This window comes from Pleurodeles waltl, chromosome 6 (genome assembly GCF_031143425.1).
Source record: "Pleurodeles waltl isolate 20211129_DDA chromosome 6, aPleWal1.hap1.20221129, whole genome shotgun sequence".
NCBI lineage: Eukaryota > Metazoa > Chordata > Amphibia > Caudata > Salamandridae > Pleurodeles > Pleurodeles waltl.
This window is the reverse complement of record NC_090445.1, coordinates 518,168,368-518,195,828: the sequence shown is the minus strand read 5'-3', so window position 1 is coordinate 518,195,828 and position 27,461 is coordinate 518,168,368. Positions and strand designations below refer to the sequence as shown.

The 27,461-nt window shown below is 49.8% G+C and overlaps 1 protein-coding gene across 1 annotated transcript in view; it reads right to left on the bottom strand.

The window, feature by feature from the left end:
* The window catches only part of LOC138299949 (cytochrome P450 2A3-like), a 391,420-nt gene that overhangs the window by 76,210 nt on the left and 287,749 nt on the right, over positions 1-27,461 (bottom strand). Inside the window, exon 7 of the mRNA XM_069238677.1 lies at positions 26,700-26,887. Within this exon, the coding sequence (XP_069094778.1) occupies positions 26,700-26,887 (188 nt within the window). The remainder of the gene's footprint in view (positions 1-26,699; positions 26,888-27,461) is intronic.

Sequence of the window (27,461 nt, the reverse complement as noted above, 5' to 3'; positions counted from 1 at the left end):
CTGTCCACTACAACCAACTCAGTCAATGTAACAAACCCTCTAAGAATAGCACTGCTTTTTCCCAGGCCTAATCTAGTCCAATCTATACTTCACCTACTGTATGATCTCGAAGAAGTGGGCTCAACCGAATACCTCAATCCCAGAACAAGCACTAAAACTAGCAGCACAACAGTGACTACTGACTAGCTAAAACCTCATCTGACACAACTCATTTAAAAATAATCCAGAACCAAATGAACCACAATGGCAATCAATGATAAAATGACCCTCTATAGCACCTACTGGGAAGCAGTGTAATTCAAAGCAACTCCCAAAGGAAATTCAGAATCCAGAAGAACATTCAAAGGTCTTACATCAGCAAAACTCAACTGTAATGCCAAAGCTGTTAGCTGAGTACTTGGCAGATAAAATGTTAATGCACCGGAATCAGCTGCAGTTCCCTAACATCATCCACCTCAAATATCAAGAAACAATATTTGCACAACAAAACGTAGCAGTATTCTGGTCAAACACTAAATCAATTCCCTCTTCATCAATACTACATCTTTGAGGATGAATGGTAGAAATATAACACATATATGCCTTATTTAATGAATTCAGGCCAGATCGAAATCTTCATTAAAGAATTTAAGCAATATGAATGGGAGAGGATGCTACATCAATATACCACAAAGCTGTTTCAAATGGATATTTAGTAGTTTACAGACACTGATCTAAGAAAAGGTGTATAGGAGACCTAGAGAGCTTAACACGATCCTTTTAAGTACCAATATAAATGAGTACGCAGTACCGAGCAGAAAATCTATATTTCTATACTGTTCATATACTACCAACCTTCACCACCTCATTGCTCTTTATATATTGTCCTCTGTCCCCAAAATGCTTCACTCGAACACATCCTTCTGGACTACATGTTAGCTATCACCGTTGACCTTCCTCAATTGTGTATCCTTGAAGACCGCAATACTTATCTCGATAATCTGATACTCAACAGGCTCTATGCCTACTCAATAAATGCTCAACTATCAGCAGCTTCTTTCTAGAAGATACACAATGAAGGTCATACCCTTGATGACATTTTCCCTTCTAAGAAATCATCTCATTTGAAGAAACACACCCTATCACAAGGACAGACCACGACCTCATCTACTTCAGTTTAAACCATCACCACCAATACCAAACAACATCTTCATTGACAGATCATGAATGACTTTCAATACCTTTCTATAAGAGGACCAATTAGTGACAAGACTACTAAATCCACATTTTAATCTGTTTTCTAAATTGGTGTATGTTTTTTCTTGTAATTTGTTTTCCCCTTATTACTGTTTGAAGGGCTGCATAAATACTTTACATATTGCCTCTAATTATGCTTGAATGCTTTGCACCAATCTGCCAGAGGGTTAAGCACAGTTTAATTTTGGATTTGCTTGTGTTTCATTCTGAAAAGAATTGTGGTTGCTGCTTCAATAGGAATTAGTAGGGGTTCACCCCCATTCAGCCAGTAACCCAATTTCCTACAAAACTCCTCTGAAACTAAATGTGTCTAAAAGTGAGATTATAACCTCAGGAGCATGACATGAGAAAACTACCACACACACAAAAGCCTTTCCTAAGAAAACCTGATGTCACCCAGCTACATAAAGATAATTTAAAAAACCATGGGGTCAAAGTGGCCTCCAATTTTTCACTTGAAAACAAAGTCCAGAAGGTAACAGAAAGCAGCTTAAATATCATGAGAACTTTACACAGGATTGTCATGAGGCCTGTGCATGAACTCACTATAGTTATGCCTCATTTTTAGCACTCTAGAAAGCACAACGTCTTTCCCTTTCATTGTTGTACATTGCACATTTTTTCTTTCATACCATTATTTTGAAACACACTGTAATTTCACTTGCTGTGCAGCCACTTTCCAGGGATTCTCTCTCTGTACATTCTTCAACTGCTCAGTAGCCACAACAAGTGCCAGGTGTTGTTTTCTGTCTTTCAGCAATCTTTCTCTGGATTTTAATGACATAACACAGTAGCTTTTCACTCTGCCGTACTGTTTGTTTTTAGAAAGGAGGATTCCAGCAGAGCTAACACATCTGGGAACAGATGCCCTCTGGGGCATGCAGCCTGTGTAAACTGGGTTTACACTTCCCTATGAGGACTACTTGACTACTTAAACAGAGCTATGGGATTCTCCAATCCTAGAGATTATAAATAATATTAATAATCCTTCCTGTGAGTACAATTACAGGGTAGGTTTAGGCCACTAGCATATGGTGGCACTATTTGTGTTATACAGATTTCCAACTGCTATTCTGAATTGTATAGTTATTGCCAGTATCATAATCACATGTAATTTGCTTCATAATAGACCATATGGGCCATAGGTATGAACACATTTTCCCATAGACACAAAATGGGTAAAATCCTTTGATACATCTGGCCCTATGTTAGTTGCAATACATATATTGTGTTCTTTCATTGTGTCTTTTTTACTGTTGCCATGGATATGTGTGACAGAGATAATGTATGAAAAGTACTGATCTGTTTTCCAATGTTCGCTGAGAAAAGAGGTTAGAGTGTTGTGCATTTTGGGTTGCCACAATTACTTGCTACTACAAAAGGTTTAGAGGGCAAGTAAGGCACTGTGAGCTAGTCAGAAATTGTGGCCTAACAGTAGTGATTTAGCAGAAATTGTGCAGCCCCTGCATTCTGATGTTCTGTTGTCCCAAGTCACAGTTCTACAAAAGCAGACTCCCTGTGGCAGGATCATTCCATACCTGGGCTGTAGCAACAGCATAAAAGCAGCAACAAACTTAGGGGGTCATTACAACATTGGTGGTAAAAGGCGCTTACCGCCGTGCAGAAGACCGCCAACACACCGCCACGGCGGCGGGAGCCTGCCACAGCTATTATGACACACATCATGGAATCCGCTGAACTACAGACACCCACACAACACCGCCACACCAAAGGTCAGCGATAAACATGCGGAAAACAAATCCTCCACCTCCACGCCAACAGAAACACGCCCATGCCATTACGACCCACGAATCCACGCAGCGGTCTTTCAACCGCGGTATTCCATTGGCGGTACACACCGCTGCGCTCAAAATACACACACAGCTCCAAAACACCGCCACATTGGACAATTACAAATACACACACCTGATACACATACAAACAACACTCCCACACATCCAACACAATATAAAACACACACCCACATCACCCACAAACCCCTACGACCCAAAATTAGAGAGAACGCCATAGAGAGACAGCACAGAATAGAGAACCCCATCACACAGAGGCACACTACACCATCACCCACACAACATCCACGCACAAAACACCACATACCACTACACTCACCACACTCATCAACACATACACCACCCCACCCCATGTCACGCCAAAGACACCCCCGCTTCTCTGAGGAGGAGCTCAGGGTCATGGTAGAGGAAATCCTACGGGTAGAGCCACAGCTATTTGGCTCACAGGTACAGCACACATCCATAGCCAGGAAGATGGAGCTATGGCAAAGAATAGTGGACAGGGTCAACGCTGTGGGACAGCACCCAAGAAATAGGGAGGACATCAGGAAGAGGTGGAACGACCTACGGGGGAAGGTGCATTCAACGGTATCCAGGCACCACATCGTGGTACAGCGGACTGGCGGCGGACCCCCACCTCCTCCCCCACAACTAACAACATGGGAGGAGCAAGTCTTGACCATCTTGCATCCTGAGGGCCTCGCAGGAGTCGTTGGAGGAACGGACACTGGTAAGTCAAATCTTAACTATCATATCCCCCACCTTACCTGCATGCAATCACACACCCCCACCCTCACACCCTCCCCTATCACCCTAACTCCTCACTAAAGTACCCATAACACCAACCACCCATCCCAACCCCAAGACCTGCATGACACAACTAAGCATGGATACCCATCACTAAAGCATGCCCACTGCACATACCCAGAACACCCCCCAACCATCAGCACACAAGCCCCCACACAGGAATGCCTGCACTGGGGTACACGCACACCCAACCATTGCACACCATGAAACACACACATGCAATAATCATGTACTTATACCCCCGCAGGAACCCGAAGCAACGTCACCACACCAGAGGGTACAGACAACACCACTCCACCCCCAGAAGAGGCCCACAGTGACGACAGCAGTTCTGCCCTACTGGATCTTGATGACCAGCCCGGACCATCATGGGCCTCTGGACAGTCGGTTCCCCTTGCCCAGCCACAGCCCAACACCGAACTTCCACCCTCTGGTAACACCAGCACACGGACCCAACCAGCGGGCCCATACCTCCCTACCCAGGACAGGTCAATCAGCGGTGTGTCCACCACTACAGGGCACCCAGGCTAACCCACCACCCCAACAACAACAAGGACCTGGGGGCAGTGGTAGTGGGCACACGGTCCAGGGGACGGAGGCACAGGAACACAGGGGAACTGGGAGGGCTGCTGTGCGACAGAGGGAGGACAGGCCAAGGGAACCTACTCTCAACGAGGCCCTCTCCTCCATCATGGGAGCATACCACCACTCCCAGGAGACGATGGCAACGGTCCTGGACAAGTTGCAGGAGACCCTGCGTCTGCAGGAGGAGCAGTATTTGGGGTTCAGGGAGGAGCTCAGGACCATCGCCTCCGCCCTGGGCACCATTGTAGGGGTGCTGACGGACATTCAAAAGACTTTGAGGGACACCGTAGCACTCCAAGGGGCCCCTGACACTAGCCCCGACGATGAAATGCCCACCACCTCCGCCGGCGCTAGTGGACAGGACGCCCAGCCACAGGACCACCACACCAGCACCCCACCACTTGCAGACGGACAACCACCACGAAAGCGGTCCCTGAGATCCAGGAACAGGACAGAGCAAGATGGCAAGACCCCCGCCAGGAAATAAGACTACCCTGATTGTCCCCCCACTGTCCCACTTTGTTACCCTGTCCAGATTGGAACTGCCCCAGCTCCACTTCCAATGGCCAGATGTGCAATGTACCTGTGAGACTAATAGACTGGACTCTGCCATGGACATTCTTCCACCATAACCCATCCCGATTTCACAACCCCCCTTAATTTTTCTGCACTTAAATAAACATCCTTGAAACACTAATAAAAGTGGAGTCAGTCTATGATTTTGAACTTTGTATTGTCAATTACAGTGTCAAAAAGGGTTACCCATTGGAAGGCCAACATGCCAATGTCACACATCACAAGCCTTTCAAAGGTGCAAGCTGTTGACACGTAGGTTACCACATTTGTGAAACTGAAATGGAAGGGGACAACTCAATTAACAAATAGTGAGTGAAATGTAGGTACAGGATAGAGGTAGATGTGTGAAAGTTAATGTAATGTTAAACCTGAAAATGTACTCACCTGTGTCTCACTGGAAATATTGCTGTATGACTGACTCCCTGTTGTCGTTTTCGTCTTCCTCAGCTTCATCCTCATCACTGTCCACAGGCTCCACAGGCTCCACAGCTGCTACAACACCGTCATCTGGATCATCCTCCTGCAGAAAAGGCACCTGGCGTTGCAATGCCAAATTATGGAGCATGGAGCAGGCGATGATGATGTCACACACCTTCTTCGGTGAGTAGAATAGGGACCCACCTGTCATATGGAGGCACCTGAAGCTGGCCTTCAGGAGGCCGAAGGTGCGTTCGATCACCCTCCTAGTCCGCCCATGGGCCTCATTGTACCGTTCCTCTGCCCTGGTCCTGGGATTCCTCACTGGGGTCAATAGCCAGGAAAGGTTGGGGTAACCAGAGACCCCCAATAGCCATACACAGTGCCTCTGGAGTTGACCCATCATATCAGGGATGCTGCTATTCCGCAGGATGTAGGCATCATGCACTGAGACAGGGAACATAGCATTTACCTGCGAGATGTACTGGTCTGCCAAACATACCATCTGGACATTCATGGAATGATAACTCTTCCTGTTCCTGTATACCTGTTCACTCCTCTGGGGGGGGACCAGAGCTACATGGTTCCCATCAATGGCACCTATGACGTTCGGGATATGTCCAAGGGCATAGAAGTCACCTTTAACTGTAGGCAAATCCTCCACCTCAGGGAAAATGATGTATCTCCTTACGTGTTTCAGCAGGGCAGACAACACTCTGGACAAAACGTTGGAAAACATAGGCTTGGACATCCCTGATGCCATGGCCACAGTAGTCTGAAATGACCCACTTGCAAGGAAATGGAGCACTGACAGCACCTGCACGTCAGGGGGGATTCCAGTCGGATGGCGGATTGGTGACATCAGGACTGGCTCCAACTGGCTACATAGTTCCTGGATTGTGGCACGGTCAAACCGGTAGCTCACGATCAAATGTCTTTCTTCCATTGTCAACAGGTCCACCAGCGGTCGGTACACTGCAGGATTCCACCATCTTCTGATATGTCCCAGCTGACGGTGCCTAAGACGGACAACAGCGAAGAACCAGTCACTATTCTTCCAGGTATGTACCCACAGTTACACACGAGACTACACCACTCACAAAACCCCTTCCTGTATGTGTGTTGATTATAGGCCTAGCTATGTGTGACGCAGTAGTAAATGAAGCCATGTGGGACCCTGAAATGGCGGCTGCCTGACCTCTAAAATGGGACAATGGAATTGTGGGGTAACTGCACTGGCGTTGGACACCGTCGCGGTAGGCGGTCGTAGAGCGCGGCGCAATGCTGCATTGGTTAACATTGGACCCTATGGGTCCCAGGAGCCAATGAACAGGTGCGTCGGCAGGGATGATGCGCCCCACCGCGGACGTCACCGCCATTTTCTATCTCTTCAATCACTAGATACCTGACCTTCGACAGGAGAGGACCTACACTGCTAGTGCTGCTGTGACCTCGGTCTGGAAGCGACAATGGTTGCTGTATCTGGGGAAAGGGCCCCTGCCTTCACTGCACAGGAGTTGGAGAAACTTGTGGATGGGGCCCTCCCCCAGTACATGCTACTCAACGGTCCTCCAGACCAACAGGTCAGTACACAGGGAGCACGTTGGATGGGCTATGCCTGGGTGGAGAGGGCTGGTTTGAAGAGAGAAGGGTGCAGAGTTCATAGAACATAAATGCATGGGAATGAATGGGCCACATGGCCAGAGTAAGGAGGGGGCCACTCACGGTGCAGTAGGTAATGACTGTTCCTCTTTCCTTATGCATGTCATGTAGGTCAGCGCCCACCAGAAGAGGGACATTTGGCGTGCCATCCCCAAGGAAGTCCGGACCCTGGGGGCCCACCAGAGACGGGGCACCCACTGCTGTAAGAGATGGGAGGACATTTGCCGCTGCAGCAAGAAGATGGCGGAGGCTCAGCTTGGGATGGCCTCCCAACGTGGGAGGGGTGCCCGTCGCACCATGACCCCCCTGATGTTCCGGATCCTGGCGGTGGCCTACCCGGAGTTCGATGGGTGCTTAAGGACATCACAGCAGACACAAGGGGGGTGAGTACAACCTCATTCTGTGGACTTTGCGTGCAGTGGAGGTGTCTGGGTGGGGGAGGTGGGCTGTGGGTGTCCCTCAGCCAGGGCGAGTTAGGTAGGCACGGGCCCCTCCGTAATGTAGGCCATGTGGCACTCTACCCCAGCACTCTACCCCAGCTCAGAACAGTGGCAATTTGATGTATAGTTGCCCCTTTGCCATCCATGTGTGCAGATTTCTACCATTGCCATGTAGGCCATATCCCAGAAATTGCATGTGCAGAGGGCAGGAGCACGGCGTAATGCATGGGGCTGCTGCGTCTGTCTTGTCCGCCAACGGTAGCGGTATGCCATGCACTAAAACTCTCTTTCTTCTGTCTCCCCCCTTTTCCTGCTCTCCCTGTCCTCTCCCTGTCCTTTTGTACATCAGCATCATCAAGCGGAGGTACAGTGGCACCGGAGCACGAGGGAGCTGCATCCCACATGGCCATGGAGGGCCACACCACAGACTCTGAATGCACCAGTGGGACGGAGGGCGAGGGGAGCTTCACATCGGCCACAGGATCACCAACCAGCGACACTGACTCGTCCGCCGATGTGAGCTCCCCTGTGGTGGCGGCACCATCTGTGCGCCCCACTTCTACAGGTACAGCTGCCACCTCCCCTACCAGCACCGCCCTCCCAGCAGTCCCTCAGCGTTCGCCCGTGCCCGCTCACCCAGGGGGGTGGGCATCACCTTCGCCCCAGGCACCTCAGGCCCTGCCCCTGTCACCCCTGCTGCCCTCAGTGAGGAGGCCATTGACCTCCTCAGGTCACTCACTGTTGGGCAGTCTACCATTGTGAATGCCATCCAGGGTGTAGAACGAGAGTTGCAACACGGTAATGCATTCCTGGAGGGCATTCATTCTGGTCAGGCTGTCCTTCAGCGAAACCTGCAATCTCTGGCCTCAGCACTGATGGCAGCCATTGTCCTGTGTCCAGCCTCCCCCCTCCAACTTCCTCCACCCAGACCCAATCCCCTGTACCCCAGCCCATCCCAAGCACACCTACAGACCAGCATGCACACAAGTCAACACCCAAAAGTAGCTCAAGCAAACATAGGCACCACACACACCACAGGCACTCACACAAGCATCACACCCATACAGACACAGCAACATCCACTGTCTCCACTGTGTCCCCCTCCTCCTCTTCTCCCTCCTCCCTCCCAGTCTCGTCTACACACACACCTGCATGGACCACATCTACAGGCACTAGGACTTGCACCAGGACACCCAGCACCACAAGCCGCTCACCTGCACTCACCACCCCCACTGCCATTTACACGTCCCCTGTGTCCTCTCCCAGTGTGTCTGTGACGCCCCTTCCCAAAGTACACAAACGCCGGCAATCACTCACCCAACATCCATCCACCTCACGACAGCCTCCAGTACCTGCACCTGCACCCAAAACACCTAAAGTGACACCTCCTACAACCACCTCCTCTTCCTCCACTCCCAGACCCCCTCCAACTACCCATCCCAGTGTCCGTCAGAAACTGTCCCTATGTCAAATTGACCTTTTTGCCCCACCACCCCCTCCAATTCATCAGTCCCGTCGTAGCGCCTCAGCCAAAAAGCCTCCAGTACCAGTGGTGCGTGTTCCAGGTTTTTGAAGTGCACCGTCCACCAGGGCAGGCAGTAGAACCCAGAGCCAAGGCACTGTCAGCCCACCCCCTGTAAAGGCTCTGAAATTGGAGAGTGGACGACGGGACCATGTCAAGACTCCTGGTGGGACTACAATTGAAATGGGATCGAAGGCGATTGGTGAGTCAGCTGTAACTCCAAAAAAGGCGGGGAAGGTCCTGAGGAAGTCTTCCCATCCTGTTGTGAGTGTCACGGCGGAGAAGTGCGCCATCATTTCCGGCGGTCCAGACACAACCGCCAGCACCGTCGTTACTGGTCAGGAGACCACCGCCAGAGTCACAGCCCAGGAGGGACCAAGTACCGTTACTGGTCAGGAGACCACCGCCGGAGTCACAGCCCAGGAGGGCCCAAGTATCGTTACTGGTCAGGAGACCACCGCCGGAGTCACAGCCCAGGATGGCCCAAGTATCGTTACTGGTCAGGAGACCACCGCCGGAGTCACAGCCCAGGAGGGCCCAAGTATCGTTACTGGTCAGGAGACCACCGCCGGAGTCACAGCACAGGAGGGCCCAAGTATCGTCACTGGTCAGGAGACCACCGCCGGAGTCACAGCCCAGGAGGGCCCAAGTATTGTCACTGGTCAGGAGACCACCGCCGGAGTCACAGCCCAGGAGGGCCCAAGTATCGTCACTGGTCCATAGACCACCACCGGAGTCACAGCCCAGGAGGGCCCAAGTATCGTCACTGGTCCAGAGACCACCGCCAGAGTCACAGCCCAGGAAGGCCCAAGTATCGTCACTGGTCCAGAGACCACCACCAGAGTCACAGCCCAGGAGGGCCCAAGTATCGTCACTGGTCCAGAGACCACCACTGGAGTCACAGTCCAGGAGGGGCCAGGATGCCACAGCCCCGCTGGGCAATGATGGAACGTCATGCCACACACCAATGTCCAGTGTGGAGATCGTCATGCCACACACCAATGTCAAGTGTGGAGATCGTCATGCCACACACCAATGTCAGTATCAGAACCGCCATGGCAAAGCACTGATGAACAGGGCAAAGACCACCATGGCAAAGCACCGATGAACAGTCCTGAACCGCCATGGCAAAGCACCGCTGAACAGGGCAAAGACCGCCATGTCAAAGCACCGCTGAACAGTCCTGAACCGCCATGGCAAAGCACCGCTGAACAGGGCACAGACCGCCATGGCAAAGCACCGCTGAACAGTCCTGAACCGCCATGGCAAAGCACCACTGAACAGGGCAAAGACCGCCATGTCAAAGCACCGCTGAACAGTCTTGAACCGCCATGGCAAAGCACCGCTGAACAGGGAACAGACCGCCATGGCAAAGCACCGCTGAACATTTCTGAACCGCCATGGCAAAGCACCGCTGAACAGGGCAAAGACCGCCATGTCAAAGCACAGCTGAACAGTCCTGAACCGCCATGGCAAAGCACAGCTGAACAGGGCAAAGACCGCCATGTCAAAGCACCGCTGAACAGTCCTGAACCGCCATGGCAAAGCACTGCTGAACAGGGCAAAGACCGCCATGTCAAAGCACCGCTGAACAGGGCAAAGACCGCCATGGCAAAGCACCGCTGAACATAGCAAAGACCGTGTAGGTATGAATAGGCCGCCACATCAGGCATCCTTATCCCATGTACAGCTGGGACAGTGACAGGACAGGAACTTTCACGGGGAGACTCATCCAGTCTGGGCATCAGTCCCACCCAGTACCAGTAGAGAACTGCATCTACTTGAGAGACTGTGGCTTTGCACTCCCCAGGATGGCACAGTGGGCAACCCACCCACTGTAGAGACTTGAGAGACTGTGGCTTTGCACTCCCCAGGATGGCACAGTGGGCAACCCACCCACAGTAGAGACTTGAGAGACTGTGGCTTTGCACTCCCCAGGATACATCAAAGGGCATGGAGCCCCGTCGTGGATCTGGCTTCGCATTCATGTGGCTGAGGTGCCCCCCTTCCGTTCCCCCTGAGGTGCCTGTAGTGTTTCTATCTGATGCCCCGGCAGTGTTCTCTCCGATTTTGGTCAGGTATCTATTGTGGGCCTCACCCATGCATTTTTGGACTGTTGGTGCACGGACATTGTTGTGTACATATCTGCACTACTTCTTGTATTGTATATATAATTATGACAGATTTCGAGATATATATCAGTATATTTTTGCATGACATGTATATTGGCACATTACAATGTTTGACCGCAATTCGCTTTGTCTTTGCATTCTTCCGGGGGGATTGTGGGTTGTTCATGTGATATTTTTGACTGCATTGGTGTGTATGTTATGATATGCAAGGGTGGGGGTGTTTGGTGGGTGTCCCCCTAACTTTTGCCTCCCCGCTCCCCTGTGTCGTAGGTGCAGTACTCACCGTTATCTTCGGCGCCTACGTCGCTGTTGGTCGTAGAGGAGCAGAAAGACAAGGGCAGGTAGTATTTGGAGTTCTGGCTCCATGGAGTCGTCGTTCCTCGTGGAGTGTGTTCAGGTGAGCGTTTTCCCATAGCAAAAGCTGTTTCCGCTGTGTTTTTATCCACGGTGAATCTGCCCCGGAAAAGGTGGCGGATTGGTGTGTTCTGATACTATGGGTGGTACATTGTCTCCCGCCTGTCTGTTGGCAGTGACCGCCGCGCTGCTTGTCTGTACCGCCGTGGCGGGCGGTGTGTTAAAGTGGCTGTCTTTGTTGGCGGTTTCCGCCAGGGTCATAACTCCCTTTTTTTGTCCGCCGGCATGTTTGCGGTCTTACCGCCGCTTTAACACCGTCCGCCAGGGTTGTAATGACCCCCTTGGTGTGGTCAAGATCAGATTGCAACGCTGGACTATAACCTGGCTTACAAAAAGCTAATCAACAAAATTCAATGATCCGAGAATGCTACTTACAGGCAAATACCTAGCCTGCCCAAAGATGTTTATATTACTCCTGCTCTAAAGGTGCAACACTGGTTACAAGTTGCAATAAGGATATCCTTTGAAGTGCTCTGCTTGTTCACATAGCAGTTTTCTGCATAGATCCAATTTTCCTACAAGGTACATTCAAACTCTGCAGCCTAAAGAGGAACCTCAAATCTAGATTGGCCTCACTACTCACCATCCCACATTTCACAGGAACCAGAAGAGATGGAAGCTCATTCGCACTGTAAACTATGGAACACTTGCCACAAGAAAATAATATAAACATCTGGAATGCAGAAAGGCAACAAAAGCATGGTTGTTCCCAAAATAAGTGTCAATATCGCAAACTTAACACTTACATTAAGTGACTGAATGACAACACAATGATTTAAGTGGAGGCAGCAGGGCCGGTTAGGATTACATATTTCAAATTATACTGGTTCAGACCTCAACTTCATAGAAGGTTTGTCCCACTAGCATATCTGGGTGGGCCAAACTTAGCGGACTGCTTTGCCAGTTAATATTCAGAAACATGTACAGCCCAATTAATGGCTCAACCTGTGGCATCTAAAAACACTATCAATATTAAACTTCAGGCAACATTGAGTACGATTCCCACATGTTGTGCCATGTCTATCTTTACACTACTACCCAACATATCACTATTTAAGGGTGCGCGGAACTCTGGGAGTTGTACTCCGCTGAATTCCCCTGAGTTAAATAAGAACTTCACCTGATTCTACAGAGTTCCACTCACCCAACACTCCTCAGCTGTGTGTGTGCACTTCGGCATTCAGCGTCAGTGTTTGCCTCCTCAAAGGTACAATCAATTACTTAAACATTGTGGGCTGCTAATACACATTGACCTAGACAAACTTTCACAGACCTACGTGTACTTATAGCAGAGCAAGTGCATGAAACAGAAGCATTTGAAATGCAGTAGGTCTCCCATTTGCTTGAGTTAGATCTATTGTCATTGTAAATTCATAACTGGACTTTTCTTGCCTCATAAATTGTTCAACCCTGCATCATAATTTCGTCTTTTCCTGCCATGTAAAACTAAAACACTTCCATTTAATGTCTTCTCTATCTGCAGCAAAAAATGAAAATGCTGCCATTTAGTATCCCAGTTTAAATCTGCCATGCTAATTCCAATAGAATACCACTTTCACCACCTCACCATCAGAGTTGCTTATGGTAACAGATTTGTAGGAAAATTGGAGCTAGAACCCCGTTCATGTGCATGGATCAAGTCCAAGTTCAAAGGCCTTATTTAAATTTCCAAAGCATCCGGTTGTGCATGAGACTAATGTGGGGTGGGGGTGTGCAGGAAACAACAAAAAGACTGCAGACTTTGAAGAATGTGCCCATCTTCTGTGCACAAATTCGGTACATGTGCATTTTGCGCCACAAAATTTAGGCAAGTAAAATAGCCATAAAAAGGCAACTTAAAGCCAACCAACAATATTTCCTTTAAGCAGTTCCATAACACTGACTAAAACAACGCTGCAATGTCATAATATACGCTAAAACAAAAGTGTGAGAGAAGCAACTCAAAGAGGCAAAGGTGTAAAAATGGTGAATATTTTGGCAAACTATTGCCTAGCTTAAACAAATAAGTGGCAACTGTGAAGGGTATCCGCTGAAACATGCCTCTAATACTTATTACAGTAAAGAAGCACATACGCTTGTTTAAAAAAAAAAATGCAATAATATTTTGAAAGCACTTAGGGGGTCATTCCAACCCTGGCGGTCGGTGATAAAGCGGCGGCCAACCCGCCAACAGGCAGGCAGTCCAAAAAATGGAATTCTGACCCTGGCGGGAACTGCCAACACAGCCCGCCACTTTAACACTCCGACCGCCACGGCGAGACAGACAAACAGCGCGGCGGTCACCGCCAACAGGCAGGCGGCAGACAATGTACCGCCCACCCTATCACAACTCATCAATCCGCCACCTTTTCTGGGGCGGGAGCCCCACCGATAAAAACACAGCGGAAACAGACTACGAACGGGAAAACGCTCACCTCTATGCACTCCACGAGGAATCTGGACAGCATGGAACCCGAATTAAACATCCTACCAGCTATTGTCTACCTGCTCATCTACCACGAGTACGAACGCCGGCGCAGACGACAACGGTGAGTACAGCACCTACGACACAGGGGAGGGGGGACGAGAAAAGTGTACGGCCACACACATACGCGACACACCCACCCCCCAACTATCTACACACCAATGCAGAGCAACAAGTCAGAGTGACACCCCACAAACCCCCCGGAAGAATGCAAAGACATAATTAAAAAGAACTTTAAAATTTATGTATAAAATAGGTTCATTGAAGTCATGGTAAATATGCTATATGAAATATACAAAAGAAATAATGAACATAGTGCAAAGTATAAACATAGTCAATAAGTCCTGCACAGTCCGTTAAATATCCATAGTCCGTGGGCCAATGTGTACAAACACATGGGCAAAGCCCACACAGGAGACCGGATACCATTGGAGAGAACACTGCAGGGGCATCAGATGATAAAACTACAGGCACCTCAGGGGGTAGGGAAAGGGGGGCACCTCAGCCACATGAGTCCACGACGCCAGATCCACGAGGGGCCTCCATGCCCACTGTACCATCCTGGGGAGTGCAAAGCCACAGTCTCACAAGTCTCTACAGTGGGAGGGTTGCCCACTGTGCCATCCTGGGGACTGCAAAGCCACAGTCTCACAAGTCTCTACAGTGGGAGGGTTGCCCACTGTGCCATCCTGGGGAGTGCAAAGCCACAGTCTCACAAGTCTATACAGTGGGAGGGTTGCCCACTGTTCAATCCTGGGGAGTGCAAAGCCACAGTCCATCAGATGGATAACCGACTCCACTGGTATTGGAGGAGGCATGGTGCCCAGAGTGCTTCGTGAACACGTGCTCGACACAGAACCGGCACTGTCAATGGACCAGCGGTGCTTGAGACGGCGGTGCCCAGCGGTGCGGTGCTTGAGACGGCGGGGCCCAGCAGAGCGGTGCTTGACAGGAAGGGCCCAGCGGAGCAGTGCTTGAGATGAAGGGCCTAGCGGAGCGGTGCTTGAGATGAAGGGCCCAGCAGAGCGGTGCTTGACAGGAAGGGCCCAGCGGAGCGGTGCTTGAGACTGCGGGGCCCAGCGGAGCGGTGCTTGAGAGGAAGGGCCCAGCGGAGCGGTGCTTGAGATGAAGGGCCCAGCGGAGCGGTGCTTGAGATGAAGGGCCCAGCGGAGCGGTGTTTGAGATGAAGGGCCCAGCGGAGCGGTGCTTGACAGGAAGGGCCCAGCGGAGCGGTGCTTGAGATGAAGGGCCCAGCGGAGCGGTGCTAGACAGGAAGGGCCCAGCGGTGAGGTGCTTGAGATGAAGGGCCCAGCGGAGCGGTGCTCTTCACAGCGGGGCCCAGCGGAGCGGTGGCTGTCTTGGCGGGCCCTGTTCAGCGGTGCTCTTCACGTCGGGGCCCTGTTCAGCGGTGCCTGTCTTGGCGGGGCCCTGTTCAGCGGTGCCCTTCACGGCGGGCCCTGTTCAGCGGTGCTCCTCACGGCGGGGCCCTGTTCAGCCGTGCCTGTCTTGGCGGGCCCTGTTCAGCGGTGCTCTTCACGGCGGGGCCCTGTTCAGCGGTGCTCTTCACGGCTGGGCCCTGTTCAGCGGTGCCTGTCTTGGCGGGGCCCTGTTCAGCGGTGCCTGTCTTGGCGGGGCCCTGTTCAGCGGTGCTCTTCACGGCGGGGCCCTGTTCAGCGGTGCTCTTCACGGCGGGCCCTGTTCAGCGGTGCCTGTCTTGGCGGGGCCCTGTTCAGCGGTGCTCTTCACGGCGGGGCCCTGTTCAGCTGTGCTCTTCACGGCGGGGCCCTGTTCAGCGGTGCTTGTCCTGTCTTTCAAGGGAGCCAGACCTGGCCAAGACTCCCCGCTTAGTCGCCCTCCGACCTTGCGGTTGCGGGGCCCTCCTGTGATGGAGTCTTGGGCCCGTGGGTGTCGTCCGTCACACCCGGTATGGGGCTGGTGGGGCCCTCCTGGTGCGCTCGCCTGCTGCATGTCTTCTCCGCCCTGCTGCCCTTGCCCTCCTTCGCTGCAGCTCTCTGGCCCTTGCCTCCCTTAGATGATGTGGCAGGTGACGGGGCAAGGCCACTCTCCTTGGCGGCAGCCGTCTCAGGCTTCTCGCGCTGGCCCTTATTTTTTTTGGTCCTCTTCCCAGGGGGTGGGCTGGCTGTCCCCTTGCTGCTGGGCGATGTCCCTGCCCTAGGAGCTGGTGGACTCCAATAGCCCTGCACTATGATCATACTAGATGCAGGGCTGGTGGTGGCTGAGGTGCTCTTTGGACTCTTACCAGATGGAGGGGGTGAGTCAGTGTTTGGAAAGAGGTCAAGGTTGGAAAGGAAAAGCAATTTGGAAAGACAGGGACGGGTAGGTGTAGTGGTTATGGGAGTGGAGGAAGAGGATGTGGGTGTAGGACAGTCAAGTGTTCTGTCTTTGGGTGCAGGTGCTTGTGACGTAGGCTGTCGTGAGGTGGATGGCTGTTGGGTGGGTGGCTGCCTGCGTTTGTGTGGTTTGGAAGAGGGGGTGACAGACACACTGGGAGAGGACACAGGGGACGTGTAAATGGCAGTGGGGGTGGTGACTGCACGTGTGCGGACTGTACTGGAGGGTGTGCTGGTGATGGAAGTACTGGCTGATGGTGGTGTGCATGCCGGTGTGAGTGGAGACGTCACAGGGAGGGAGGAGGGAGACGAGGAGGAGGGGGACACAGAGGTGGTAGTGACTGTTGCCATGTCTGCATCTGGATGTTGCTTGGGTGAATGCTTGTGGGATCTGTGGTGCTTATGTCTGGATGAGCTGCCCTTGGGTGTTGAGGTGTGTGCAGGCTGGTCTGATGGTGTGGATGGGATAGGCAGAGGAACAGGAGACTGGGACTGGGTGGAGGGAGTTTGAAGAGGGAGGCTGGAGATAGGGACAATGGCTGCCGTCAGTGCTGAGGCCAGAGCGTTGAACGATCGCTGATGGGCAGCCTGACCCGAATGAATGCCCTCCAGGTATGCATTGCTCCGATGCACCTCCCTTTCTACACCCTGGATGGCATTCAAAAGGGTAGACTGCCCAACAATGATGGTTCTCAGGAGGTCAATGACCTCCTCACTGAGGGCAGCAGGGGTAACTGGGGCAGGGCCTGAGGTGCCTGGGGCGAAGGAGATGCCCGCCTTCCTGGGCGAGCGGGCACGGAGCGAAGGCTGAGGGGCTGCTGGGAGGGCGGGGCTGGTGCGCTGGGTGGCGGCTGTACCTGTGGTGGCGGTGGGCACGGATGTTGCCGCCACCGCAAGGGAGCTCCCTTCCGAGGACGTGTCGGTGTCGCTGACGTCTCCACGGGTCCCCGTTGTGGAGCTCCCCTCGCCCTCCGTCTCACTGGTGAACTCGGAGTCTGTTGCATGGCCCTCCGGGGCCATGTGAGATGCAGCTCCCTCGTGCGCCGATGCCACTTCTCCTCCGCCTAATGATGCTAATGCACACATGCACAGGAAGACAAAGAAAATGGGGGGGTGGAGAAATAAAGACAGGTTGAGTGCATGCATTGGCAACACCGTTGTCGGAGAGGACAGACACAGAAGCCCCCAGCACTACGCTGCGCAATCGGGGTACACTACTCAGTTGTTGTGACTAGGCCTACACGTCTATGGACGACAAATGCACACATGGGTGATGCAGGACCATGGATAGCTGTACTTGGCACCCTACAGAGGTGGGGGGCGGGGGCACAGGATCATGCCTAACGGAGGGGCCTAGCCTACAGAAAGCACCCTGGCCTAGAGTTACCCACAGCCCTCCTCCCCAACCCAGACACCTCCACTGCGCGCAAAGATAGCAGAATGTGCAGATACTCACCCCCTTGTGTCTGCTGTGATGTCCTCACGCGCCCATCCAAATCGGGGTAGGCCACCGCCAGGATCCGGGACATCAGGGGGGTCAATTGGCGGCTGGCACCCCTCCTACGTTGGGAGGCCATCCCCAGCAGAGACTCGGCGGTCTTTCTGGTCCCGCAGCGGATGTCCTCCCACCTCTTTCGGCAGTGGGTGCCCCGTCTGTTGTGGACCCCCAGGGCCCGGACGTCCTTGGCGATGGCACGCCAAATGTCAATCTTCTGATGGGCGCTCACCTATGTGACATGTACAGGGAGGGAAAGGAAATATCATCAGTTTTCTGCATGGTCGATGTGAGTGGCCCCCCCTCCCCAACCTTGCCATGTGGCACATGCTCTCATCTGTCGTGCGTTGCACTCCTCATTCGCTCCCCTCCCCACCATCTTACATCCACCCCACTCAACACAGGCATAGCCCATACTACGTGCTCCCAGTGTACTTACCTGTTGGTCTGGAGGACCGTAGAGTAGCGCATACTGGGGCAGGACCCCATCAACAAGTTTCTCCAATTCCTCAGATGTGAAGGCAGGGGCCCTTTCCCCAGTCGCAGCAGCCATTGTATCTTCCAGACCGAGGTCACAGCAGCACTTGCAGTATAGGTCCTCTCCTGTGGATGATCAGGTCTCGAGTGATTAAGCAGATAGAAAATGGCGGTCACGCCCGCGGCGGTGCGTACCGCGACCGCCGGTGCACATCGTCATTGGCTCCTGAAACCCATAGGCTTCAATGTTAACCAATGCGGCTAGGCACCGCGGTCTTCGACCGCCTACCGCCACGGTGTGCCACGCCAGCGCATTGACCTCACATCCCACTGTCACACTTCACAGGTCAGGCAGCCGCCATTTCAAGGGCCCACATGGCATAATTTCTACTGCGTCACACAGGCCTAGGCCGTGCATTGCCACTCATACAAGCCTTTCTATGCATTGCGAATCTTTTACTGTGCAAGCTGTGTGAACGAACCTGTGGTTTGCTTGACTCTGTGCTCCATGTTGTCCTTCCTAGGCACCGTCCGCTGGGACTTGCAAGGAGAAGGATTAATCCTCCTGTGTACCGACCACTGGTGGACCTGTCGACAATGGAAGAACGACATATTATACTTAGATACAGGCTTGACAGAGCCACTATACATGAACTATGTGCCCAGCTGGAGCCAGACCTGATGTCCCCCATCCGCCAACCCACAGGGATTCCCCCTCTGGTGCAGGTTCTGTCAGTACTCCATTTTTTGGCAAGTGGGTCTTTTCAGACAACAGTGGCCATGTCATCAGGGATGTCTCAGCCTATGTTTTCTAAGGTTTTGTCCAGAGTGTTGTCTGCCCTGATGAAATACATGCGGAGCTACATTGTTTTCCCTGAGGTGGATGAATTGGCTACAGTGAAGTGTGATTTCTATGCCCTTGGACATATCCCCAACGTCATTGGTGCCATTGATGGGACCCATGTGCCTTTGGTTCCCCCCAAAGGAAGTGAACAGGTGTACAGAAACAGAAAACGTTTTCATTCAATGAATGTCCAGGTGGTCTGTTTGGCTGACCAGTACATCTCCCATGTAAATAACAAGTTCCCTGGGTCAGTGCATGACGCGTATGTTATGCGAAATAGCAGCATCCCTTATGTGATGGAAAAGCTACAGAGACACCGTGTGTGGTTATTAGGTGACTCTGGTTACCCCAACCTGTTGTGGCTACTGACCCCAGTGAGGAATCCCAGGACATGGGCAGAGGAACGGTACAATGAGGCCCATGGGCGTACTAGGAGGATTATAGAAAGAACCTTCGGCCTCCTGAAGGCCAGGTTTAGATGCCTGCATATGACAGGTGGATCCCTAATGTACTCACCAAAGAAGGTGTGCCATATCATCATGGCCTGCTGTATGCTTCACAATCTTGCTTTGCGACACCAGGTACCTTTTCTGCAGGAGGATGGTCCAGATGGTGGTGTTGTAGCAGCTGTGGAGCCTGTTGAGAGTGAAGAGGAGGAAGACGACGGGGATGACACGGACAACAGGGATAGTCATACAACAATATTTTCAGTAGCACACAGGTATGAATCACCCACGCCATTTCACAATTACTTAAGGCCTCCTGCGTCTCTACTGTCTGTGTTTCCCCCCAGTTCCTTTTAACTGAGTTGTGACTTTCCCTTCCCTTTTCAGAGCTGTATGACCCACTGCGTGACTTCTGCTTTGTTTGCCCATGGACTACAGCTTATTGACCTTGGTATGTTGTCATCACAATGTAACTGGACATTATTGCACCGTTATGTGTAATACATTTGTGAAAAATACAAGCAGACTCCTGTTATTTTAAGTGCAATAAGTGATTTATTTCAAGTGCTACATATAGGTACATGATTGTAAAACGTGATGGGTGGGGGTGAAGTAATGTCCATGGCAGAGTCCAGTTCTCAGTTTCACAGGTGCATTGTCCATATGCCTGTGGAAGGATGGAGCAGGGGCAGTTTAAGGTTGGACAGGGTGACAATGTGGGACAGTGGGGTGACATCAGGGGGTATCTTATGTTGGCGGGGGTCTTGCAATCCAACTCTGTCTTCTTGTGAGATCTCAGGTTCCGCTTGCGGGGTGGTTGTTCTTCAGCAGGAGGTGGGGTTCTGGTGGCCTGTCGTTGTGTGCGGGCCTCCTGTCCACTAGCGCCGGCGGAGGTGGTAGGCTGTTCCTGGTCCAGGCTAGTGACAGGGGCCCTTTGGGGTGCCACATGGTCCCGCAATGTGGTGACTATCTGGTTAAGGGCCAGGACTATGGTCCCCATTGCGGAACCAATGTTCCTCAGTTCCTCTCTGAACCCCATGTACCGTTCCTCCTGCTGTGCCTGGATCTCCTGGAACCTGGCCAGTACCGTGGCCATCGTCTCCTGGGAGTGGTGGTATGCTCCCATGATGGTGGTGAGGGCCTCTTAGAGAGTGGGTTCCCTGGGCCTGTCCCCCCCCTGTCGCACAGCAGCCCTCCTAGTTCCCCTGTGTTCCTGGGCCTCTGTCCCCTGGACGGTGTGCCCACTACCACTGCCCACAGGTCCCTGTTGTTGTTGGGGTGGTGGGTCAACCTGGGTGCCCTGTAGTGGCGGACACACCACTGATTGACGTGTCCTGGAGACAGAGGCATGGGCCCGCTGGGTGGGAGCTGTGCTGGTGTTACCAGAGGGGGTTAGGTCTGCTGTAGCCTGTGGCTGTGTGTGGGGAACCGACTGTCCAGAGGTCCCGATGGGCCGGGCTGGTCATCTGGGTCCAGGAAGACAGAGCTGCTGTCATCGCTGGGGGCCTCTTCTGGGGGTGGGATGGACATCTCTGTACCCTCCGTGGCGGTGTGGTGGCGTTCGGGTCCTGCAGGGGTATAAGGGTATGGTTATTGCTTCTGTGTGTGGCATTTCGTGTGATGGGTGGGTGTCCGTGTACCCAAGTGCAGGAATTCCCTTGTGGGGGCTTTTGTGAGGGTGGCTTGTGGGGGTGATGTGTGTGTGCAGTGGCCGTGCTTTGGTGATGGGTGTCCATGCTTTGTGGTCGCATGCAGGGCTTGGGGTTGGGATGGGTGGGTTGTGATGGTGGGACATTTGCAAGGAGTTGTTGTGATAGGGGTGGGGGTGAGGGTGGGGGTATGTGCTGGCATGCAGGTGGGGTGGGGGTGGGTAGTAGTAGTTAGCATTGACTTACCAGAGTCCATTCCTCCAGATACTGCTGCGAGGCCGTCAGGATGCAGGATGTGCAAGACTTCCTCCTCCCATGCTGTAAATTCTGGGGGAGTAGGTGGGGGTCCGCCGCCAGTCTTCTGCACCGCAATGTTGTGCCTTGATACCATGGAACGCACCTTCCCCCGTAGGTCGTTCCATCGCTTCCTGATGTCCTCCCGATTGCGTAGATGCTGTCCCACCGCGTTGACCCTGTCCACTATCCTTTGCCATAGCTCCATCTTCCTAGCAATTGTGGTGTGCTGCACCTGTGCCCCGAATAGCTGGGGCTCTACACATACTATTTCCTCCACCATGACCCTGAGTTCTGCGTCAGAGAACCTGGGGTGTCTTTGGGGTGCCATGGGGTGGTGTGGATGAGGTGAGGGATGTTGTATGTGTTGTGGAGTGTGATGTGTGTGGTGGTGTATGGTGTTTTGTGCATTGTAATTGTGTGGGTGATGTTGTGATTTGCCTCGGTGTGATGGTCTACTCTAAGCAGTGCTGTCTCTCTCTGTCCTTGATTCGCAATTATGGTCGTAGGGGTTTGTGGGTGATGTGGGTGTGTGTTTTATATTGTATTAGGTGTGTGGGAGTGGTGTGTATATGTGTCTCAGGTGTGTGTATTTCAAATTGTCCAATGTGGTTGTGTTTTGTAAGGGTGTGTGTATTTTGACCGCGGCGGTGTGTACCGCCAATGGAATACCGCGGTTGAAAGACCGCCGCGTGGATTCGTGGGTCGTAATGGCATGGGCGTATTTCTGTTGGCGTGGCGGTGGAGGTTTGGTCATCGCCATTTTTTCGCTGACCTTTGCTGTGGCGGACTTTTGTGGTTGTCGGGTTTTCGGAGGTTTTCAGGTAGCGGGTCAGAATGACCGTGGCGGTTTACCGCGACGGTGTTATGGCGGTCTTTTGACCGGTGGTAAGCGCCTTTTACCGCCAAGGTTGGAATGACCCCCTTATTCTCTTGGTATGCCGAGCCTGCATCCAACGTGCTTTGCGGGTGCATTTACAAGCCCCTACCTCTGTGTCCTTAAACAGATATGCACTCGTGAGACAGCAGGGGCCAGTTCCTGGCCACTGCTTGGACTTCCACCTCCCTCCGCACGGTGAAGAGATTGAGGTGCCTTCTCCAGCCTGCGCAGACCGCAAGACCTTGCTCGTCGAACTGCACTCCCCAAACTCCTTCTTCAAGCCTTTCTCTTTTTCTGGTGCCCTTTCCCTCGTTTTTAAGTACCGGGAAACTAAAACCGAGATTGAAAAAACACCCCACACACAACAGCAAGCGCAGAGCGAGGAAGGAGGAAAGAGAGATGCCCCCACCTGCCCACTATCCCCGCAGAAACAAAATAAAATGTTACAGACTAGCGTAAGGAGAAAGAGTGCAGGTAAAGGCGACAACATTTCAGACTCTTTCTGAAACTGAAAATAATACAAAAGCAGAAAGCGGAGTCTGGGTTCCTCTCCGTATACGCTGTCACCAGGGGAGGGGACAGCAGCAGCAGCACAATGCATCGGATAATAACCATTAAAACTAGCATTTGGAAAGCAATAGTCTTGTGTTTGCTCGAGTTAGAGCTCTTAGCATTGTAAATTACTCACTGGACTTTTCTTGCCACACAGACAAAAAATAACAAGGAAGAGAGCGAGAGCGAGCTGGCCCTGGAAAAGCCCCCCACTGCTGTTGGTTTATGTTTACAGAGGGAGATGGTGGGGAGGAGGGGCTGATTATACACCCATAGTGCAAGACAAACAGGCCAATACTGAAAGAAAAAGTCCCCTTCAGAAGAGATAAACAGGACATAGCGTAATTATACAGTAGTTTGTGGTGCTCCCAAAGAGAAAAAGGCAGGCCAAAGAGGCAGAACTGACCACTAGCAAGCAAGGATTTTTGAATGACAGTGGAACCAACAAAATAAATCACTGGAACCCACAGTATAAGTACACTTAAAAAGTATACAACACGTCGAATGCTACGCTCGACCTAAAAAACAGTAAGGACAATCAGTTGAGAAAAACTCAAAGCAATTTGGATGAATAGCTGCCACGAAAACAGGCCTCTTAACTCACAAAGATGTTTAAGAAGGCAGAGATTTGCTTTAACCCTCTAGGCCAGAGGTCTTCAAAATAGCAGAAGAGTTCCCCTGGTGGGCCTCAAGTGATCCCAGGGGGGGCATCAGACATTGGCCAAAAAAAGCATTATACAGATAACAGGCCTTTGTTTTATTCAGAAGTGTGTTATTACATTTTTAAAAAGGTAACAGTACTTAACTGCAATTTTTAAATAGGTCTAGACTTATAAAATAATTGTGAAAAATTCTGAGGGGGCCCAATGATTTTTTATTTTTCAACTGGGGGGCGGAGCATTAAAAAGTTTGGTGTCCACTGCTCTAGGCTACCATCGACTTAAAGCCACTTTAGCCAAAATTCTCTCACCACCTGTCAGCCCTGTTGATCTGTCTTTGCCACAGTCGCTCCTGTGTGCTCTCTCACGAACATAACACATTCCTATTGCATGTCAGAATACATATTCATTATTGTGATGCTTTTTTCATATTTGTTCTTTACAGAAACATATAGTTTGAAATTATGGGTTTTCTTTACATTATGGACCCCTGAGCGCACTGCGCATGAAAGACAGCGACTCTGAAAATGGATCCAGCCTGTTCTGTCCCCAGGGAATATTCTTCCTGAGTAATTGCATACTCGATCGAGAAGGAATCATGCCTGTTTTGCTAATTGCTCACTAGATAGTGTTCAGGGTAGGTTTTTTTCTTCGCAGCTACCAGAAATCCTTTCATGTTTGGCAATTATAAATCTCTGCAGCTTAATTTTATGTGAAAGCCTATTGTATAGAATTATTAGTCTGAGCGTCATCGGTTAGCTGCAGATCGTTGAACTCTCCTTTTAGTTGTCAGTCTTACTTGTGAATATGAAGTTCAAATCACTCACTCAAAGTATGGGGGGACAGTTTCAGCAACAGAAGCACAGGCAGCAGCAATCGATATCTGGCCTCTGAGAGAAGCTGCTTCTCTGGAGGCACTGCATCCCCAGTCATGGCTGACTGCACAAGCGTGCTGCTCACTAAAGCCCATGTTGCATTTCAACGAATCTCCTGGCTGAACATATCCTTGGAGTGGGCAGGACTGGTGAAAATGCGTAATGTGATGCGACATAGGATTGGAGCATTGCTGACAGTGGAGAGAAACCCCCCTGAGTGGTTTACCAAGACTGTTGGAAACTTCTTAATGGTGATATATTCCAGTAAACTTCGCTACACGGTGGTGGGCAGAGGTTTTGCCAAACTCCACTCTCCAAGGGAGTGCAGAATAGCAAAACTCTGAGAACTCTGTTGGCAGAGCAGAGGTCACCACCCACCCCTACTGCTCATGTGCCAGAAACCTACTCCAATAATTCTACCTAACCTAGAAAGCACACAGGCAGAACCATGTTCCCACATATTCCAATCCAAGCCCTTTCAAATAACCACCAAAAGTGTGCTCATGAACTCTACATAGTTGAAGCGGGTAAGATATGTATAACAGATAAATACAGGTAGCTATTTGCTTAACAATATTTTAAGCCTCTCAACGGTTTTGAAATCACTATATAAATTACTGCTATATGATAAATAGGATTTTATATATATATATATATATATATAGATATATATATATATATATATATTATATATATAAGTATATATATAATCCTCGACAGATGGAACGATAACCATCCAATGGCTGCACCAATTCCTTGGTTAAATCCCGACCATTGAAGCGAAGTCAGATTCAACAATGCTGAAGTGAATTATTTCAAATGTATTCCTTGTAATGGTTACACAGAGTCCTGCAGTAAAATGTCGACGCGTTTCGGCAAAGCGCCTTCTACTGGACAAATCCGGCCAAGAAACCGGCACCATATATATACAAGATAAAATACATAATTTGTTTTCATTGCATTATAGTGTGATCTACTAAAGCGGCCATCTTGGAACATGCAACAATATAAACACAATCAATATATCTGTGCCTAATTTTGACACAACAATGTTAACATAAACTGCTTGCGATGGTTTAAACATTAAAACATTATATATTCCACACATATTTCATGATTGCATGAAGCATATCCATAATTTAGTATAAAGGAGACTTAACAAAGAATTGATTAAGAATTAGAAATTTAAAAATCAAGAATAATAATTGACAATCAATTGTATATCTCATTGGTATATTTGCCTAATGTGTAGCTATGTCCTTGCAAGTAATTCTGTCATCATTATCTTTGTATCATGCCAAAATTAGTATTATGAGAAACTTGCATTATTGCACTTATTTGGCCAGTGTCATCAATTTCTTCTGATCACCAATTTTCAATCTGGTTTGTCAAATATTTATAAAGTATATTCTCCGATATTGGTTTTTGTAATAAATATTTCAAATACTTCAAACAATTTGAGTATAAATATCTCAAATATTTTAAATATATTAAATATTTTAAATATTGTAAATAGTGTAAAATATTATAACATATTATAAATTATTCATACATACAGACCAATCAGCAAAATAACTATTGTTGTAAAATTCAGTGTGAAAAAGATGACAACCATCATATTTACAATTCTTGCAATAAATAAGATCTTAATCATTATTGAATTCAAAATCTAAAACCAATTGTAAAGTGACAAATGCAATAAATATACACAACCGATTGCAATATCTAGCTAAACCATACTGGAATTTTGTCTTCTGTATAGTCTATATATTTAATGTCAACCTCTAATTTAGCCCCTATAAATAATCATTTAGTTCATTGGACCTTAGATTTACCTTATTCTTATTCTTTCATAATGTCATGCATTGACATGATGGAAGAGATAAATTTATTGTATGAGGTTAATCTATTCTATTTTAATCTATATTGTATAATTGTAATTAATGCATGTATACAAGATGGAAATGGAGAAAGGCCGCAGGCTAAAGTGCAAAGTGCTAATTAGAAAAAACTGCTTCTATATTAAATTATGTGTCTATACCTGGTGAAAAACAGTGATAAATACTTGTATCTATATATCAACTCTTATATATATATGTGCATATAAATACCTTTGGTAGCAGGAATTCTCTGAACTTTGTGTCTTGTACTACCATGTGTGGTAGCCCCAATGGAGCTAAGTTACAGTATCTCTGGATCTCATTGATCACCGCATCAGTAAATGGCATTTTAATCCGGTCCTCAAAGGAGACGATGGAATTTCGACCAATCACGCGATCAATCTCTTCTTGGACCTTTTCTATTTTTGTAAAACAAAAGAACACATGAAGGTCTTAGCATTCCTTTTTATACCCACTGTTTCAAGCAGTTTTCAAATTGATGTTGTTTAACTCCCCTTAAGTTAGGGATGTATAAATTGCGAGTTGATTTTTTTTTTCATTTTCCCTAGCCTTCAAAAACACCTATAGAAAACTTTAGAAACAAACGGCTTAGTTATTTCTTTTACCCCAGGACACCCGCATAAAATTTGTGACTATTGTGACAATTCATCTTTGATATACCCTTACCTAAAGTATTTATGCAGAAGATATACCTGACGAAATATATCGAGGATAAATGCAAAACATGTGGAATTCGAAATCGATTCCACATGCTATGCCTCGTTTTAAAGTTGAAACGTTGGAATACAAAATGTGGTAAAAATACTTAGCCCCAGCATCAGTCACACTGCCTGGGGCATGTTGGGGTTAGCTATTAGTATACAAATGAAGTAGTAAAATGCAGGCTTCTTGAAAGGTACTCGCAAAACTTTGGGAGTGGTAAAATAATAACACACATCTAGATTTGTAACATCAAAATCATGTAACAAAAAT